The sequence below is a fragment of the Pocillopora verrucosa genome, chromosome 13 (assembly GCF_036669915.1).
Source record: "Pocillopora verrucosa isolate sample1 chromosome 13, ASM3666991v2, whole genome shotgun sequence".
Classification (NCBI taxonomy): Eukaryota; Metazoa; Cnidaria; class Anthozoa; order Scleractinia; family Pocilloporidae; genus Pocillopora; species Pocillopora verrucosa.
Window position 1 is genome coordinate 8,260,063 of NC_089324.1, and position 21,138 is coordinate 8,281,200.

Consider the following 21,138-nt stretch of genomic DNA (forward strand, 5'->3'; position numbering starts at 1 on the left):
TCCTGTACAAGAAGCTCATGACCAACACCAAGAGCTTCAGCCTGTCCAGAACTCTGACTGGCATCATCATCACCACTGAAAGGGTCAATCATTGAAAGGGTTCTTTCATCCTCCTCTTAACTAATGTCCATGCTATGAAAAAGCAAAATTAACTGTGACTCTAAACTGGACAGGACACTTTTTTTCACATTGCGGCATTATGTAGAACAGGCAATACCACAACTGTTGCAAGTATGTTTACAAATATAACACAAAACAAATAAGTTGTAATTATGATATGAACTGTGTTTGTTTTATAATCAAAATTGCATGAGGTTAAAGCTACTCACTTTTCCTTAAGCAAATTCCTTTTCACTTCTGCATAATCAACATTTCCTGTCTCATCTACACTCCACTCACTCTCATCACTAGACTGGTCACTAAGTACATCACTCCTGTCCAAATTTTCTAGGATGACATTGACACTGTACAAAAGTTTGATAGATAAAACACAAAGACATTATTGCATTGGTAATTGTGAAGAAGAGCTCCCCAAAAAACCTGTTGGCCGACTGTCGGCCGTCTGTCGGCCGACTGTCGGCCGACAGGTTTTGCCTGAAATATAGGCTACCTGTCGGCCGACTGTTGGTAATGTGTCGGTAACCTGTCGGTAGCTTGTCGGTAGCTTGTCCGTGAAACGTTAACACAAACCTTAATGTTTTCTCTCGGTTTTCGCTTGAAAACGACATCCAACATGTTTAATACGTTGACAATTGACTTTCAAGATTTGGTGGCTCCTAAAGGAGCCGTTTTGTGCGTGGTGAAATATACAAGATATTTCACTCGTAAAATCGTGCCGCGAACTTCATTGGCAACAGCTGCCCCTCTCTCCTCATGTTGCTCATGACCAGGATGTAGCGCGCGCCTAAATCAATTATCGCATCACGCATCCAAGTCTAATTATCGAATTGTTACGTATAGTATTTTATTACTTAACATAACGAGTAAAAAGATTCACAGTTGTATCATTTATTAAACTTGAAATTGGAAATAGCAATTCATCCCAAACCTGCAAGATAGATTACGATGCTAGCAACAAATACATACATACATACATACTTAACATACCATAAGAGGCCGCGTTGCATTGTTGGGCGATTTGAACGAAAGTGTTTGTATTGATACGTAGCTTATGGTTTTCAGAGTTTTTGGCCGAGTTTTCGATTAAATTATCTTCCCATGCGATTCTTAGATTGTCTGGTGTGTTGTAAATTACGCAAGTGATATATCCTATACGCATCTGATAACATTTTGGAAGAAACGTTTCTTTACATACTACCAACTTTGCCGTCGATCGGTAAGTAGGTGAAGTCTGTCGAGTCATACATCACCATTACGGATTGTTATGTCACGTTAACTGTTCATTTTTAACACAATTTTTCTTTTTTCTTAACCTGTCGGCCGACTGTCGGCCGACAGGTTTTTTGGGGAGCTCTTCTTCACAATTACCATTGCATCAAAGACTGAAATGTGAATTGTGATGATCATTTATACTCAACAGTATAATGTGCAACTGAGCAAAGTACCCATCTTTGGTCAAAATTAAGGAGTCTCAAATACAAAAGCCCTTGTGTTTATAAGTGTGCCTGCATACTTCATCAGGAGAGACCTCCTTCTTCAAAACTTATGAAACCATTGCAACTTGCATAGATACAAATACAACATGATCTATAGAGAATGTTGCATTTAGAATGATACCTTTGCTCCAAATCAGGAAAATGATGATTGTCATAACAAGAAACCACATGTACAACTTCTTCTGAAACATCATCTTCAGACAGGCTGTTAAAATCAACATCTCTGCCACCCATGCATAACAAGAGAGAACGGATTGCCAGTAAAGCTCTTTTTGTTTTGGTCAAACAACTCCCTTCTGGTTTGCAATTGGCTTGGTTGATTGCAGCTGTCAAGAGTTTCCCGTGTCACATCCACAAAACTTGGTGCATGCTTCTATGAATTGGTGTAGAAATTACTGGAACTTCTACTAGAAAAGAAAAGTAAAGAGATGTATAATACCTGCTCACTAACAAAGCTGGACAAATTATGTGACACATGGTCTCTGCATTAGTAACATGCCTACCAGAAACATTTTCATGAGAAAACAATAAATCCATCTCTTCAAATCCATGGCCAGTGTTGATGCTCGTTCTAAAATGTCACAAGGAAAACAGTAGACAATTTTTGATGGAGTGAGCTCGTCATTAATAAAAATGCCATCATCCAGCATGACTTTAAAAAACCTCACCTTTGATGCAAGAGAAATTCTGCAAACTCACTATTCAATTTTCTGCAAACCCACTACTTTGTTTCCTGTCTCTCCATCGATTAAATACGGATTCTCTCAGACCTACCGTCTTCAGTGAGCCAGGTAATTTTGGTCTTCCAACATGAAGTCAGCTTGCAGCGGCCGCCATATTGTTAGAAACCTTTCACTTCGAAGGCACAATCTCCAAATTTAAAATACTTTGAGAAAACTCTTAAATGATGAACGGCGAGTGTATTTACCACAAAAAAATTGACTAAATGACTCGGATGGCTCTTGACAAGGACAATTTTAGAAAGTTTCTGGAAATTTTTTGTTACACGAAATTGTTTTGCAGCTCGCGTTGCATCAAGGTTGGAAATAGGCCTTTGAGGGGCCAGAATGTAGGCACAAGATGTTTAACCTCTGGGTCATCTTCTTCCAATTCTGCACCACACAGAGGGGACCTTCCCCATTCAGATTTCTATTTCACCAGAAACACCAGCCCCTTTATCTAGTGGTCATTCTTGATGAAGGACTCTGCAGTTGCTCCCTGTGAAGCATCATCTGCAGGATTAAAATTTGACTCTATGTATCTCCACTGTGAGGGACTGGAATCCTCTCCAATGAAGGCGACACGGTTGGCAACATAAGTGTGGAGGCGCTTGGATTTGTTTAATAATAATAATAATAATAATAATAATAATAACTTTATTCATGTGTCAGTTATAAAAAATAGCAGTAATGAAACCACTAAGTAAGAACACAACAAAATAGTTTAAATAAAATAGTAAATAGCTAAAATATTGATATTCGAATAATTTACATGTAAGATATGTACAGATTCTATCTCTAAACTAGCTCACTCTCTCTACCACTCTCTAATAAATAGCTAAATATTAATATAAGAATAATTTACATGTAAAATAAGTAAATCTCTCTCTAAAACCCAATTTTCAATTGTAGCATAACACAGTCATGCTATCAGACCAGAAAGTGATTGCATTGATTGAAATCTCCAACTCCTTCTTCAATACATTTTTTAAACGGATGGACACCGTAGCGCCTGCTCACTCTAAATGTGGGATAGATAGAGTGGCATCCATAAAATCACCACATGTAGGGCTTCAGGTATGTTTGCTCCAATTAATGGATCCACTTCCAAATTCAACTCTGCTCGGAATACATAGCCTTGAGGGTTGCATTGCTCCACATCCTCTTGTTTCAGGATCTCGTTCTTCACTACAGGCATAGAAGGTCTCGTCTAGATCGGTCACTCTCATATCCATTGCAGTTATCTATGGTGGGTAGCCTGAGTCTCATTTCCTTGCCACTGAATCTGAGATGTTTCAACAGGCTAGCTGAGCAAAAGGTGGCATTAGGTCTACTATTCAACCATGTATAGGTCTCCACAGACAGAGGACTTCCTTTAACTATTAACTATTATTATTTAACTATTCAACAAATACCTGATCTGATTAGTCCACTCCTCTCTAAATCAGGCTATTCTGACTACACTATCACGAAACATTCAATGTGAAATAGTTTATTGAGGAATGGTCAGTCAGTTATGCGACAACAACAATGTGTCGTAATATATACTTATTACAACATAGAATATGCGAGCAAGTCTAACTTGAAAAGCTTGAAAAATTAAGTGTACCATGCCAGATACGAAAAACCACTAAAAAACCACTCTTTAGATGTGGCCAAAAAATATGTGGAAACGTATTCCCCATCTAATGCAGTGGCACAGAACCTCTGGGAAGAGGTACAAACAAACCCATAACTCCATAGAAAAAATTTAACTAAATTGACAACAGCAAACAGAAAGACTGACTGAGCTAGAATGATTAATATTCCCCGCTAAAACATTAAATACTCAAAACTCTCCCCTGAGAATACTAAAACCTCTCAATCGTGCCATCAGAATAGTAATTTCTGACTAATTCGTTCCTAGTCACTCAACCGTCAGAAATTAAATTTTCTGCTTTTGTCAGTATTTTCTCTCCCCATTTCAAGTATCATAACATCCTTTGAAACTATCTCAGATGCTATCAGTCGATCAGCAGAACACTTTAAATTCTAAACAATTGGATACAGCTGTGAGGTAGAATTAGAAGGGCTTCTGTATCTTCCAGAGACAGGGTCTCTGTTGGCACAGCTCTCCTCTTGAAACTGTCAGAAACCTCCCCTATAATTCTGCTAATCTGCTACATTTGCATTGGTAGGAATTCTTAAGGTTCCACTTGTGGGTGATGGTCCATGCTCAATTAACAAGGTGAGCTGATTAATACTGTTGATTGCAGCTTGTGCAATTTCTTTCACTTGTTCGGGAATCAAATTCGAAGGGGCAGTCGCCATCCTTGTTTGGTAAAACATGCTTGAGAACTACTGAAAGGCATTATGGGTAAAGGAGTTTTAAGAAACACAAAAATGTATTTCAAACATACAAAATCAATTGTTGTAAACTAATTTAATCGATAAAACAAACCCTCTATTGCTTACACAATTATTTTGACTGAAGAACAGTTCACTCAAACCTTTTTGTCCAAATTGATTTCCCTTTACATTTGTTTATTTATTTATTACAATCTACGGTCAAAAAGGCCAAAGGACAATCTGCAAAGGAGTTCTAAACCCCATATAAAAACAGGTAACCTATGAACTAATATAAATACACTAAAGATAATAAATTCAAGAAATGCATTTATGAAAAGGAAAAATACTTTAGAATCACTAATAAATTTCTTAACTCTTGACTTAAAAATATTTACATTATCAGAACAAAAACAGATCACCTATGGACTAATATAAATAGACTGAAAATAATAAATTTAAGAAATGCATTTATGAAAAGGAAAATTACTTAAGAATCACTAATAAATTTCTTAACTCTAGACTTGAAAATATTTATAATTATTGATTCCACATGTCAATTATTCAATGGAAAAAACTATACTTAAAGACAATAGTTCTGGCATATTTCTTCTATAAAGTTAAAAAGTCCTTAGACCTGAGTGAAAAGCAGTCTGCTTCGGAGTGGAAATCTAAAATTTTACTCACGTCAATATTTATGTTGCCATTATTTACTTTATATAAGAATGTCACATCAGTCAGTAATCTTCTCTTCTCCAGTGACATGAGATTGAACTTCTTCAAACAAATGTCATAGGGATTATTGCACTTTAAGATAAATTTAGGAGCTCTTCTCTGTACCCTTTCGAGCATGTCTTGTTAAAATAATTCTATATCACCAGCCATGTCAATGATCCTGGAACAATTGCAGTCATCCGCATAAAGGGCAATAGTACTGCCATGAAGAACCACTTTGGGGAGGTCACTAATAAATAGAACAGAAAATAAAGGCCCTAATAAAGAGCCCTGAGGGACTCCAGATGAGACATCAGACCAGGAAGAGGATATACCATCCAACACAACTCTCTGTTGATTATTGGTTAAATAACTTTCACACCATAGTAATAATGATCCAGTAATCCCAAAGTTGCACAGCTTTTTCAACAAACTGAGTGATTTACTTCGTCAACGGCTTTGGAAAAGTCTAAAAAGACTACATCAACTTGTCTTCCTTTGTCAAGGGCAGTAGCCCATTCATGATGGGTTAAAATTGGTTGAGTCTCACAAGATCTACCTTTAACAAACCATGTTGCCAATAATTGAAAATGGTGAGATATGATCATAAATAGCAGAATGTACGATACGCTCCAAACACTTGGCTGGGATTGGCAATAAGGAGATGGATCTTTAGTTGGGTACAAGCTCTTTACTATCACCCTTATGGATTGGGGTAATATTGGCTGATTTCCATAAGGTGGGCATTTTCCCTGTCCTCAGCAATAAATTAAATAAATGAGCAAATGGGTAAGAGAGATCTTTTGCACAAGTAAGTAAAATACAAGCAGGTAAGTTATCCACACCAGGTGCCTTGTTTATGTGGATCCTACTTAAAAATTCCTTCAAGCTCTGGAGCTGTTGTGGCCAACAGATTGACATCAGTTGTTGATTTAGAGTAGACAGATTGAAAAAACACATCGAATGGTTCCACCTTAGAATTCAAGTCTCTAGACCTGGTGTCTCCGTAAATAACAGTTTCTGGAATTCCTTTTGTCTTAGATTTAGTAGAATAAAATGACCAGAAATGCTTGGGATTTTCTTGGAGTTTTCAGATAAAGAATGAAGATACTGTTGGTAATTTGAATTAATAAGCTTGTTCTTCCTTCTAAGATCCTTGAATTTCAGAAATAAATCAGGGGATCCATTAGTTTTCAAACATTTCCAAAGTTTCTTCTTCTTTCTAATCAATTTCATAATTTTGTTATCAATCCATGGAGGCCTAGAACACCGTTTTAGAGTTCTTTGTGGTATGTCCTGGAATTTCTCTAAGCTAGTGTCAATACCAGGATCTGATGTTACCAGGTCCCAAGGTAGAACTCTTAATGTCTCGTGCAAACCTTTGAAATCTCTTTCAGAAATGACTCGTTTCAAATAAATTTTACTCTGGTATTGTGTGGCAACTAGTATGAACTCATTCTTGAAAAAGAATATTAGTTTGGTTTAAAGCTATGCAGTGCACAGTTTGTTATTGAATGTGCCTTTGGATGCCTCAAAGCAAGATTTGGCTACTTTAGATGTGCAATGGACATCAACATAAATGACCTGCCACATGTCATTTATGCTTGCTTTGTTCTGCATAATTTTTGTGAAATCAACTATGAAAGCCTAAGTGAGGAAAGAGTGCAAGCATCCATAAACTGTGACAGAGCATTTCAACCAGATACTCACCCATGTGGTGTTAGAAGTGGGGTAAATGGGAGTGAAGGAGAAGATAAAAAAGTCAGGTAAATTCTGACCAAATACTTTGATCCCTAATTATTGATCATATAATTCTCAGCTCACAGTCCCAAGTGAGAAGTCATGCCTATACACTTTAACCTACAGTGCTGGATATATTTAAAGAAAAAGGGTTGAAACCTGGAACATTGTGCCCTTTCCTCTTCTTTCTTACCATTCACTCCCCTTCTTACAAATTGGAAACTATCAAGTGAAAGCTAGAGTAACTAAATCTCAATATTTGAAAGCTGGGGTTTCAAATTTTGGAAGATATTTAATGGTGGTAAACATTTCAGAAACTATATCTTTAGTGTAAAATCTACATTTGACAAACTAGAAATGGAAACACTTAAAAATTTTTAAACTTAAGGATACAATTTCATTTAAACGCACTAAAACAAAGCTAGGTGAATAACTGTTCTGGACCCTGATCAACCAGAATGAGAACTGGATGCCATCGGTATAACTCGTGTTACATGGAAAATAAAGATCAGCATTTTGCTGTTCCAAAAAATATCCATACTCTCCCCATGCACTTGCACAGAGGATCTGAAAACGTCTGGGGGAAGGGGGATCTTCAACACTATCGAATTTCTATTATGGGAAGATCAAACCAAAACAAAAAAAATCTTTTGGGAGAAGTATGTATATTTTCTTAAGAAAGGCGGGCTCTGTCACACCATGGGGTTAATTACAGTTAAATAAAAAATAATGATTTTTTAAAATTTAAATCTTATTGTAACTGTAACAATAAATTAGAATGAAGTCATCCCAAACTGCAGACTTAACTGCTGTTTGTCTTTTTCCTTGGCTCGCAGCTTTCTCTGTTGGCCTCGAATGAGGTTGTCTACAAGAAGCCTTTCCATTTTGTATCTGGATTCCATGACATGAAAAAACAAATGAGCTCAGACAAGGCCTTAGATAGCTATAAGGAAAAGAGCATTCATTGGAATCCTAATTTAACAAAGTGCACTGGGATTGGGAAATATCCGCCATATTGAATGATTTTTATACTAGAGTTAGCACATCTCTTCCATAGACTTTACTAAAAAGGGCTGAACACTTTATTTTGTTTTTATCAAGGAGGGCTTCTTTATGTAATCGGGTTTGGTTAATCACAGTTTGTATTATGAGTCTAGAATGTTCCAAAACGTGACTAATTAAAAGTTATCTTGAAACTTTACTGATAGATTTATTTCATTGTAAAGTGTAAACTTTTAATTGCAACACGAAGAACACTACTTTACAAAACAAGACGAACACTACTTACAATACCACCTACAAGACGTTACTTATTCTACTTACTATATAATACTTCCTTAGACTGCGATTCTTACGCTACTTTTTACAGTTTTTTTTTTTTTTCGCTTACACACCTATGTATCTATTAAATTATAATTCAAAATGGGTTTCCATTTAGCCTCTAGCATCTTCCTATCATTAAACTTAGCCGCAATGTGACATAAATGAATTAATCAAAGTATCACTAAGTAATGGCCAAAAGGTGTTTTAAAAATTCAATGGGTAACCCGTCGTTGCCTGGCGTTTTTGCAGTTGGAAAAGTTTTGAGAACGTTCTGGCATTCTTCCGCAGTTATTCTACCCTCACATATTATTCTTGAATCATGTGAAATACTGGGTAAATTTGGACTATCGAAAAAAATCGATGATTCTGCATTATCTAGATTAATATTTCTACTACGATATAAGTTCTTATAAAATTTGCGTTGTGAATCCATAATCATAAAGGGGTCAGTAGAAATTACACCGCTAATGTGCAGCTTTCTTACATGCTTTTTAACATGGTTGCGTTTCTCGAGATTTAAAAAATATTTGCTATTCTTTTCACCATGTTCGTGCCATCGAGCTCTTGCGCGTAGTATAATCCCTTCTACTTTGTCCTCGTACAGTGCTTCAAGATCCTGCTTAGATTTTTCTAGTGCCAGACGCGTATTGTTACAAGGATTTGTGTGAAACATTAGGACTGCCTCCTGTTAACGTTTATTTAATTCCTCTTCTTGTTTCTGTCGAATGGAAGCTATTTGTTTGGAGAATATGATAGAGTTTGACCTTATACCACAAAAGTCTGGGATCATGTATATCTTTACCTGCATCCAGCCAGGTCGGTAAATTGTTTGTTATCATATGTTTATAATTTTCATTTGCCAATAGAGAAGTGTTTAGTTTCCAGAAGCCAGCTCCTCTTCCACTTGATTCGATTTCTTCAAGTTCTAAAAAAATAGCGGAATGGTCTGTTTTGATCGAGGGTATGATATCGACCTTAGTTACCAAATCATGTAATTTATCGGATATTAGCCAGTAATCTAGTCGGCAAAATATAAAAGGTGAACAACGCCCCCAGGTAAAGCTTTGCAATGTTGGGTTTTTTAGGCGCCAAATGTCGTGCAGACTGAATTCCTTTTGCAATTCATCTATAGAGTTGATTACATATTTTCGAGGAATCGGTAAACCACCTTTTTTGTCAAGTGTGATGTCGAGAGGACAGTTAAAATCTCCACCTATAATAATGTTTTCTTCATTACCAAATTCGTCATTTCTTAATAATTTTGATAAATTACGATAAAACTTGACAGCATCGGCGTCTTTGTTTGGGCCATATATGTTTGCAATTGTGTATATCTCATTGTTAATAGCAGCTTTTAGAACAATAAACCTGCAATCCGAACTTATTTCACTTTGTTGAATAATAATGTTCAAACTATTCTTTATGAGAATTGCAACACCTCTAGCATTTGTACTGCCGTGTGAAAATAAAATAGAAGCGCCCCACTCTTTTCGCCACTGATCCTGTCGTTCTCTTGTGGAATGAGTTTCTTGTAAAAATATTAAATCGGCTTTTTGCTTTCTACACCAGGAAAAATTGCCCTACGTTTATGAAAGTTGCTTAGGCCTCTAACATTCAAGGAAAGAAATTTGATGCTTTCAGGCTTAGCTTTCGAATTATGCATTCTTAATGTAAGAATAATTAAGTGTTATCACATTTATAATAGGCATTACCAGCAATCCGAGACATTTTACTCCCGCGGTCCGCGAGGTCAGTAGTTTCTTCAGGTTCTACTGTTCATGCGCTATGGCGTCAGATTTCATGTAAACATGGAGCGAAGTAGATTTCCGCGGAGGAATCGAGTTGATTATAAAGCACTAAATGTTCTTTCTACAGTGGATTTAGAAGTTCATTTGAAAGGAAGGAGAAAATTTAAAAGCGGATCTAAAGTTTATTTTGTGGAGAGACTTATCAGCCGGCGAAGATTGAAGAACGAGGTATGTGTATTGACCCTTTTATGTTCCTGCAGCTATATTTTACTTCGGATGAAATTTATACTACAATCGAAGTAAGTTCATAAACAGCTCTAATCAATCTCTGACAATTTCAGGACTTTGAATACCTAGTAAAATGGAAGGACTGGCCATTGTGGACAAGCACGTGGGAGCCTTCGGCTCATTTGAATGAGCATCTTATCAGGTATATTTAGTTTGTTTTCGATGGTGATTTTAAGCTTAAATGTGAGCTTCATTATAGAAGATGGTTTGATCGTCTTAACCGTAACACGTTTTCGATTCCAATCTTATGTTTTGTTTTCTGCATTAAAAACTTTCTAGGGCATACAGCAACCCCACTGTTACCGTGGAAAGACTACAGAGCGCATCAGTTGCATTTCTGGAAGGCATTCTTTCAATCCTAAAATCGAATGCGGTTAAAGTTCTTTATTCCACTGAAATTAGAATGGATCATGATATTGTGAGATACGTTTTTAAAGGAAAAGGTAAAAGAGCAGAAGACGGAGTTAGTATACTCTATGAAAAAAATGATTTTACTCGATTTGAACTTCCACCATATTGGTACTATTATTTCAATCAACTTGGACAAGGAATAGCAGTTGACTTTCCTGTTAAGTTAAAAACTGTCCTTAACAATTCAAAAAAACGTTACGTTTTATCCAGTGGTCAGGTCAAAATTGCTCCAAATTTTCCAGTTGAAAAAGTTATGATATATGTCAACAGGAAAGCATGCGATTGTAAAAACATTTAATTTATCTTAGAACAGATAAATATAAAACAAGAAAATCTACAAAATAATTTTGCAGAGATTTCTAGTGGAATATGTGATTGCAACAATTGAAAATCAAAGAAAGTTATATGCTTTATGATTAAATACACTATATCAAAATTATTGTTATTATTTTGTTGTAAGCATATAAACAAACAAAAGTTTAGTATTCATATTAGCATTAAAAATTATTCACAAGATATTTTTGCAAATAATCAAATTAAAAAATATATTTTGTGATACATGTCTGCATATCTGTTGTTCCTTTGCTTGCCATAGTTACTGATTTTGCTTCAAAATCTCAACCAATTGACATTTTTTCAGCTTTGCAATCCCTTTCACATTAATACCTATAGATTTGATTTCCTGTCTTAACTGCTTAACAGTCATTTTGTTGTATTTATCTTCGCTTAAGTTATTTCCTTGTACATCAGCTCCATTGTGGTCATTTTGTAGTTCTCTTAAACATGCCCTCTTTCTTTTTTTTCGTGTCTCGATGATGCCATCCTCCCAGTAAGCTGCTTTTCGTTTGGTGTACTGCCTTTTTTCTCTCTCGCAGTGCTTTAGTGCCTCCTGCCTGTGTTCCAGAAGCAGAACATCCTGAGCCGCATCCCACTTATTTGATTTTTGAAAGTATATTTTCTTGGCATCATCATTATTTTTTCAATGCCTTGACCAGTGAACTGTCTGAAGTTTTTATGATTTTTGATGAACATTGGTACATGATATACTAATGCATGCATGTAAGGAGTCACTCTCTTCTTTTCATATCCTATTCGAACACCACCAAGTGAACAAAACAAATTTACAAAGTCTTTAGATTTCTGGAAAATGTCAAGGTAAAAGTCACCAGCATTTGAATCAGAGTTGATTAAACTGTAGAGTGTATAAAAATCTTTCCAGAGTTTGATGACTGTTTCTTTTGTTTCTGGGAACAGGATATCTAGTTCTTCAAGTTTTGCTGGCAAAAGTTTTGTCAGCTTTTTCTTGTCAGACCCAACAAGGCTAGTCCAGTCATATGTTCCACTGCCTTTCCCATCAGCATTTTTTTTCTCCCAGAGAGAAAAAGTTATGCCGAGTTCATTGATTGTTTTAATGAGAATGTCAAGGTTTACACCCTTTTCCTTACCCCGAGCCATGTTAAAATCTTGCTTTGCATCCTTCTCCATTACTTCTGTGATTAAATTTTCAGTCAGTTTGTCAGTTACTCTCAGCATTAAATGCAATTCATCAAGAATAATGTGGTCAAGCTCAATAGTAAACAATGGACTTTTCACACATGAAAATTTCTTTGAAGAGGAACTTAACTCTTTAATTTCTTGGAGTGTTCTCTTGAGCTCTTCGTTATAATGGGACAGATCTTTGGACATGTCCCACCTGAAAAGCTTGTGCACCTTACACCAAAGGCATGCATAGTCTGAGGTAGCCCCAGACATCCCCATGGCCATCAGCAAGAACTTGTAGTCTCCACCGAGAAATAATTCAACAGCTATTTCTTTGTCATTAACCTTGATCTTCCCATTTTTATTCACAGAATTTATGTCATTGATAATTTCTGAAAATGATGTCTCAATTGTTTCATATTTTTCAGGGCCATTGACTACACCAATTGTCCTGTTGCCCTTTGATGACATAACTAAATCCCCTGTTTGAAGGAGTGAGAATGACATTATCATAAAATTTGCTGACCTCGACATCTTCGCACCATCACAACTGATCTTTACCTTTATTGGTTCATCACCTTTGTGGTTTGAATTTGACTCCAAAAATTGTTTGATGTGATCTTGTAGAGTTTCAGAAAATGAAAGTTGTGCACCAGGGTATTGACCTGGTGTTCTTTCAATATGACAGAGTTTATTCAGTTCATTCCTCCTTTGTTTGATCAAATATGTCCTTGGTAAATCTTCAGACAAAAGAGACAACTCATGGTAAAGTTCATCACTTGCACAGAATTTGTCCAGTAAAAATAGAAGAGTTTCTAGGTTGTTCTGGTCAGTCTCATTAGCTGACAACTGGTCAAATTCCAGGGTGTGAAATTCATTAGTTGCTGCCTCCTGGACCTTGAGAAAAGACAGCTTGAGTCCATGTGACTCAAGAAACCAGAGGGCAATTTCTGATTTTTCTTTCAGCTCCTTCAGTCTTCTCGATTGCTGTCTTTTTCCCAAACTGTCTATAGTTTTCCCTTGGCAAAGAAAACCAGTCTTTTTCTCTAAATTTTGTATGTACTCAGAAAGTTCTTTATTTTTTTCTTCAATATCTCTGAACTTTTCCTCTGTAGTTTTGACCGTTTCTCCCATTTCATTTTCTTTTCTTCTTATTGCTTCCATCATTCCCCTTGCCAAGCTTTCCTTCTCCTTCTCAAGATCCTTGTACCTCAATTTCCATTCTTTTATTTCTTGCTCTGCAGCAGACAGATTCTCTTCTATTTCATGAGGCACCACAAGCTCAGTTTCATAAATGTTAAGGGTTAGCCCTTTCCTGTTTGCCTCTTCTCTCTTACTTCCACTAACTTTCTTCCCAGTGTATTTGTTCACAACTGCACCGGCTTCACGTCTCAATCTTCCGTGGATTCTTGATCCGTTCTCCTTGCTTACTTTAAACCATCGACCAGGAATCCAAAAATTAAGAAGGTCAATGTAGTTTAACTCATTTCCTCTCTCGTCTTTTATTCCAACAAGCTCATGCCATTTCATCAAAATTGGATACGGGATGTATATTGCCAGAGCTATTCGAGATTCTTGAACGCATTGCTGTTTTATATAAGAAAGAGGAGATTCAGTGACCTTAAGTTGAAATTCTAGGGATTTCTTTTCGAAATCGAGCAAAACATCAGACATTTTTTGACGATTCAGACTGGAATGAGCTCACAGTGATACAAGTTTTGTTTTTTATAATTGGCGCGATTTGGCGCTTGTAGGAGTCTGCAGATTGTTAAAACAGCGGTAAAAAGCGTGGAAATGCTAGGCTGCTAAGCTGAAGTAAATATGGCGACTTTTTTCACGAAGAAAACGATGGAAAGTGGTCGTTCTTCGCGTCATACAGGACATTCGCGAGCTCAGGTAAAGGTTACGTCTAATAGTGAAAAAGCCCTATTTTCAAGATTGATTTGCGGCCTCCTATTTTATCATGGAAGGCTTTATTTAACGTATTTGAAAGATCGTAAACTGAAGAAAATTTTGAGGGGTCGGCACCGATGAAAGCATGAAACACACGGACAGCTCAAAGCATGGAAGTGAAGGTAAGTGAAGGTATTTGGATGAAACTATAAAGGAAGTACAACCGAAGATCTTTGTTATTTTACCTCTATTCCGCGGCTCGACGAATAAACGAAACGGTGAAAAAACTTTCGCTTCGTAGTGCAGTTGCATATTATTTATCAACGAGAGGTCGGCACGTAGAATTTAATTTATTTAAACTGCCAAAAAATAAGATTTTATTTCAGATCCCATACATTTCTTTGTATCTTCGGGAAGCCATTTTGAAAGTAATCTTTGATTGACGTACGGTATTTGAGACGCAATATGACTCGCATTGCTGGTAATGGTGCTATTTGCTCGGAAAATGAATAGAATAGCAAAACAAATGTAAAAGTAGTAAGAGAATAATTTAAGTTTTGAACAAGAAGTACAACACAGACACAAAACAACAACACAAAATATACAAACAAACGAAAGCGCACTTACCATCTCGGTTGCTGCACACTTTCGCCGAGATCTCCATGGCAAATGGTTGTATTATACTATGGTATTAAAAGTGACAAGCAGTTTTGCCTGCGCCGAAATTGTAAACAAAACTATAAATCATACAGTTCATTTAGCTATAAATACAATTACGCAGTATATAATGACAAAAAACAGCAACATAAGGATTACTCATGTCTGATTTTAAAGGACTTGAGACCTTCAGAATCGATTTCTTTATACAGTATCTGCGCGGGAACTGACCATGGGATGAACGCGAACTGGACTCCTTCTCTTTTCTTTAAGTTGCTTAAACTTTCCATAGTTTGGCTCTTTCACTTCGAACTGATTTTGACACGTCGTCGGATATGAATATCTGACTGTCGCAGAAAGGGTTATCTTTCAGGGTGTTTGCTGCAGCCTTTAAAATTCGTCCTTTATCAGGATATCTAAGTAAGTAGACATGGATAGGCCTTGACTGTGGAGCGGTAGCGCTCGCAGCCGCTTGGTTGATCTTCGTACGGTGTGCTCGCATGACTTCAATATTATCGAGGCCCATGTGCTTACTGAAAAGTTCTTCCTCTAAGAATTCTTCTACGGAGCTGCAATCTTTTTCGGCGCCTTCCTTTAAACCCCATATGATCACGTTGTTCCTCTTGGACCTGTTCTCCAAGTCTTCAATTTTCTTGTTCAGGGCATCTATCTCTTTGCGGTTTGCCTTCTCTGCAAGGGCGCTTTTAACCTCGGTCACATCGTGGTCTAAAAGTTTATAACTATCTTTCAATTTGTCGACATCCTGAGCGGTTTTCTTTTGACTTTTTTCCAAACTTTCTAGCTTCATCAGGATGGCGTTCAACTTCGACTCTTGTTCATCTTTAGCGGCGAGCAATTCATCCATCTTCGCAAGTACTGCGTCTAGCTTCGCTTCAGTGTCGGGCATTTCGGTTCGTTGCTTTGCTTTCGACCTTGTTCGTCTAGCAGACATTCGCTTGTCACCAATTAATAAACTCAAAAGATTATAACGCGGTCATAGTAACCTATTAAGGATCAAAATTTTGAAAGTTTCATAGAGAGAGCTCGGAGCCGCGTCCGTTCAGCTTGGCGTCATCACGTGACCCCCAGGAAAAAATCGTAAAGTGTAAACTTAAGAAACGGCAGCATGCAAGCCGTTTAGATTCTCAGAATTATTCGAGTTTCAGTCAACTGAAACTTAAGCAGGCACTGGACATTATGTAAGCTTAATTCAAACCGTTATATCTATTCTTTGGTAAGATTTTGATCATGTAACGAATATTGCAATTTTACTTACCACAAACTTTCAAAATCATAGCTGTATAAATGGCCACACCAGTCGATATGTCAACTGCTGTCCCATCTTTTAACTCCACGGTGCCAATGACTTTCTTTACATTTAAAACTCTCACGCTGCTCTTGTTTTCCCATTGAACTACAATAAAACCCATCTTTAGAAATGTTATATTAAGCAAAACAGTCAAGAAAAGAAATAAAGATGAGCGCAAAATGGAGTCTTCTTTGTTCCCCATTACGTACATGATCACGTGGATCTTTTGGGAATTGTCATTGGCTAGCTAAGAGAATCTATTGGCTTGCCCGATTGCAGTTTCAAGAGAAGCGCACAACTTCATACTAAGGATGGGCCAATACGGCTTTTTCGAATCGATATGACACCAAGTACGATATTTCCTTTTTTCGTTGATATCTATATCGATATCGATACTTTGACGTCATTGAAATAAATGTAAGTCACGTGATCTAATTGACTAAATTAAGGCACTCTCGCACGGTTTCCGGTTCAGTTCTCTATAGTAGCATCAACAAGACAGTCAAACAAGTGAAAAATTTCAATTTATTGGGACACATTTTTAATTTTCTCAAGGAAATGAAGAAGACCGCAATGGTACAATCTTTAAGCAATCTGCAGGTGCACAATGAAATATTACCAGTTACTGCACAGGCCACTTAAACTAACCAAACACGGGTGCCCAACTTATTATGGGTCTTGCGCTTTAATACTCAATACATCAGAGCCTCCCTAGTATACAGGACCATACAGAAGGGCCATACTAACTATTCGATGAGTAAACATGGGGACTTGATACATATTTCTAGACCCCAAGTGAAAATCAATATCGTTAAAAAACATTATCGGGTAACTATTGTCTACTTTCAACCAGCCAAGTTAGCCAAAAAAAAGAGCTTAGATAGCAGCAGGTAAAGAAAAATCTCAGATATTTTTGTTTAAAAACAAGAACAAGTTCACATTCTTTGGCTTCAGCCGATTATACCTCATGGAGACTAGCTTCCCTGCTTTAGAGAACACCCTTTCGGCAGGAACAGATGTACCAGGGGTGCAACGATACTTCTTTGCAATTTTTGCAATAAGTTCATAGTATTGCTCATTCTCCTTCCACCACAGTAAGGGATCTTGGAGTCTTGCCAGCACTGGTTCCTTAAAATACTTTCTGGCTTCCAGTGTTGCATTGCTGGTTGAAGTTCCTTGTGATGTTGATTGCTTGACCACTGAGTTGAAGAGATCCCACAGGCCAGCTGCTTCAGTTGTATTTCTGGGCTGCCTATCTTCATTGGAATCATTAGTCTGGACATGCCTTGACATCTCCTGAACAACCCACTGCTCTGCCTGTCTCACGGCTGCTGAGTCACTGAACGCCAATTTCTTCATCCAGGGATCCAGTAAGGTTGACATCACCAGCATGCGAGCACTTTCAATATTTGTGAAGTGGCGTCTCATCTGGTAACTAAGGTTGGAAACCAGGGGTGTGTCCTTTTTTGTAATCGCACCAGTCAAATGTTGTAGTGATTTTGCCAGAGGTATCACCTTAGAAATGGAGACATGCTTCTCCGCAGAAATCTCTTCGGTCGTTGCCTCAAAGGGTTTCAAAATGGCCATGGCAGCTTTCAGCAGGCTCACATCAGAAGATGAAAGACACATTGCATTACAACCAGAGAGACAAAGTGCTGTGATAATGGCTTGATGTTGCTCTGTGGTGCGTTCAAACATGTAGTAAGTTGAGTTCTATCTGGTTTCCACTTCTTGGATGAGTTTGTTCTCAGGAATTTCTAGCTGCAGTTGTATCTCCTTCAGCTTTCTGAGGCCTTAACGCTGTGGTGGAAAAAGCTCACAATGTCCCTGCAGCTCTTTCTGAGCTGATGAATCTTTGTGTCAGCCTAAATTGCCTCAGAAACCACTAGATTCAGGGTGTGTACAAAGCAAGGGACATGTGTCCAACCAGTGTGTCTGACATCGGCAACAACGTTGGCAGCATTGTCAGTAACCACAACAACTTTTTGGGAAATTCCCCATTCTTGTGCAATTTTTTGGAATGACGCCACAATATTCTCAGTCGTGTGGTCTTTTTTGAACCCAAATGTCTCTAGAACCAGAGACTTAAGTTCCCATGTGGAAGTAACAAAGTGACAGGTGATAGTAAGATAACTTTCCGTTGTTCTTGGTGTCCACAGGTCACTGGTCAGAGCTATGTGAGAAATCTGCAGAAGTTCCCGCTTTATCTCTTTGGCACGGGTTGTGTACACATCAGGTAGCAAACTTCTCATTATGTGTCTTTTGGAGGGCAGCTGGTACTGAGAATCAAGCAAATGCACCAGCAACTGAAATCTGGTGTCCTCCACAATGGTTGCTGGTTGCATGTCTATTGCAATCATTCTTATAAGAGCATGATCAATGTTCCTGCTTCACACACATGTCGGTGAATACTTTTGCCAAGTTTGTGCCATCTCCGACATGGTACGCTGCTGCAGGTTGTCAGCGGTCTTACGCCTCTTGGATGCTTTTTCTTCCTCTTTCCTCTGGTTTTCAGCTTCCTTGTGCTGAGCCAGGTGTTTTAATTTCAAATGCTATAAAAGAAAATATGAATAATCTTCAATTTATGATAAAATATTAAAAAGCCCTTCAAACTTCAGTGGACAATACCTTTAATAGATTTGACGTGTTGTTTGCATGCTTCACAACATCAGAGCAGATAGTGCATTGTGAGGTTCCCACAACTTCGGTAGAACTTGTAAAGAAATGCCACACAGCAGTCCTCAGGCGCTTTCCTGCATAAAAGTTTCCTGACAAAGAAGCGTTTGCATCGAGGTTACTGTTAGCAAAAATTGAATTTCAGTCGTGAATCGCTTTCAGGATAGACTTGGTTGTCTACAACAACTACAACTATAGTATGTACTAAAATATAATGGAGACTTGTGGCACTTCCATTGCACTTGAGAATTAGAAGTGACCTCTGAAATGTCTGACATACTTCCCAGAAACAGTTATGGACATGCAAGTCAATCTAAGGAAACGGAAGCAAGATTAAGGGCATATTTAAATTGCAACTCACTGACGTTGATCAGTTCACTCTTATAGTGCTCACATTGTCATTTGCTGTCATTGCTGTAATTCGTAGAGTACCAGCAAATTAACGTTCTCGTGATTCACCAAAAAGTATCGTTTCCATAGCAATATGGATGAAGTAATGTTCAGGTGCGATTTTCCTGAGGGAAATCATACTAGACAGACTTTGCTGTCGTCTCATGCTTATCTATCATTGTTTTATTATTTTTTTCTTCAAGTCAGTAACCTTTTTCAGTGCTTTTCTCGCTTGAGGTTTTTCTTTAGTGAGCAAGCATAGTAGTTTGCAACTTATTTTTGTTACTCCAGATATGTCCTTGTAATGCCTGGATTGTTGTGAGTTGTAATTTTGTTGCCATCATGTTGCGTGACTTTACATTTACAGTTTATAAAGTCGGGTCTGTTGCTCCAGTATCATTCTTGTCCTATGCACATGCAGCAGCCAGTATCCTATTTCACAGTGAAATGTTGTCATAGGGAATGGAAGAAACTGCCAATTTGACTGGTACACTGTGGCAATCCTACATTGCACACCATTGGGCATATGCACGATTTCGAGTCCGGAATCTTTAGGGCTACTTGTCAGTGGTTAGTTGCATGAGATTAAAGCGCAGGTAGGTCACGTGCAGTATCGAAAGAATTGATACTCTTCGCTAGTATTGATGTTTTTCGATCTGACCTCAGTATCGCTGGTATCAAATATTTGGTATCGGCATCAGCCCATCCTTACTTCATACTGATTTGTCTGACCTAGCCATGTTCTGATGATGATATAAATAATGATATGGGCTCACTCAATGTAGAAATAATCGATAACAATCGATGGTATTACAAATGCACGATTTGTGGCCAGAAGTTGTCAAGGAAACAAAGACTAAAAAACCCACTCTGAGCAAGCTTGGTTGCTGTGCTGATCGATTTTTTGATCAGTCTCAGTTAAACATGACCCAAGCGACGATCCAGGCAATAAAAAGTGGAGATTTGATGCTAAAGGCAAGCCTTCGCTTTCAACTCTTTGTCAAAGAAAGAAACTTAAACAGAAACTTGAAAGCTACAACAACGCAGATCAGAAACGCCAGCCTGACGTTTTCAATTTTGAACTTGTCTTTAGGTCGTTAACACAGTAACTGTGACTTTTGAATTCCAGTGTATGGAATAGCAGCTGCCTTAAAATTATATTTTGTAATAAAGAACAACATTGTTACATTGTTAGTCAAGCTTGAATTCATTAATAAAATAGGAATAAAATAGGACAGGTTATTACTCTACAAATCTAATTGCTGTTTAAAATATTGTAGGATATTTTGAAGAAAATAGAACTAAGATAGACTATTTGATACCTATTTTGCAATCCACCTCAAAAAATAGAGATAAAACAGTCTATTTTAAACCTATTTAGCAATTATTCAACATTTTCTTTGATAAAATAGGATTGTGATAGCCGATTTTTTTCATATTTTCACTGGTCCGGGATCAAAATCGATCACTTGAATGTTACTTTGCTTTCTTTTTGTAGGGTAATCAGCACTAGAAAGTCTTTGGGGGTTTTTCTTTCTCTTTCTCCCTTTGTTCCAGGTGCACTCCTTGCTTGTACATGGGGTTGTTGTTTTTGGACCGTGTATTTTCACATTATCAACAATTGAAAGCAATACTGCCACAACGTGGCTGCAACATCCCAGTTCCGATGCTTTGCAAGGTACACAAGAAGCAGGAATAACTGCACCACTATGAAGGGATAAAATTATCGTTACATTATGGGGGAGATCGCTTTACATCGAGAGCCACACGTGAGCTCGAACAAAGTAATGGTTGTCACTCTTCATGTCGGTCATATCGTGCACAAATCCCAAGTTAACATATTTGCATCC

At 37.5% G+C, this 21,138-nt stretch overlaps 2 protein-coding genes and 1 pseudogene across 2 annotated transcripts; 1 reads left to right on the forward strand and 2 right to left on the reverse strand.

Moving 5' to 3' along the window:
• The first annotated feature begins 10,149 nt into the window (after nucleotides 1-10,149).
• LOC136277711 (uncharacterized) lies at nucleotides 10,150-11,286 on the forward strand. The gene is made up of 3 exons (XM_066160252.1): nucleotides 10,150-10,413; nucleotides 10,527-10,615; nucleotides 10,753-11,286. The coding sequence occupies exons 1-3, from the start codon at nucleotides 10,216-10,218 to the stop codon at nucleotides 11,180-11,182; spliced, it is 717 nt and encodes a 238-aa protein (XP_066016349.1). The 5' UTR covers nucleotides 10,150-10,215; the 3' UTR covers nucleotides 11,183-11,286.
• Nucleotides 11,287-11,471: 185 nt separating this feature from the next.
• On the reverse strand, nucleotides 11,472-14,713 carry LOC131788553 (uncharacterized; annotated as a pseudogene).
• A 2,412-nt stretch (nucleotides 14,714-17,125) lies between these two features.
• On the reverse strand, nucleotides 17,126-17,920 carry LOC136277570 (E3 SUMO-protein ligase ZBED1-like). Its single transcript, XM_066159945.1, has one exon. The coding sequence runs from the start codon at nucleotides 17,918-17,920 to the stop codon at nucleotides 17,126-17,128; it is 795 nt and encodes a 264-aa protein (XP_066016042.1).
• Between the last annotated feature and the right edge of the window lie 3,218 nt (nucleotides 17,921-21,138).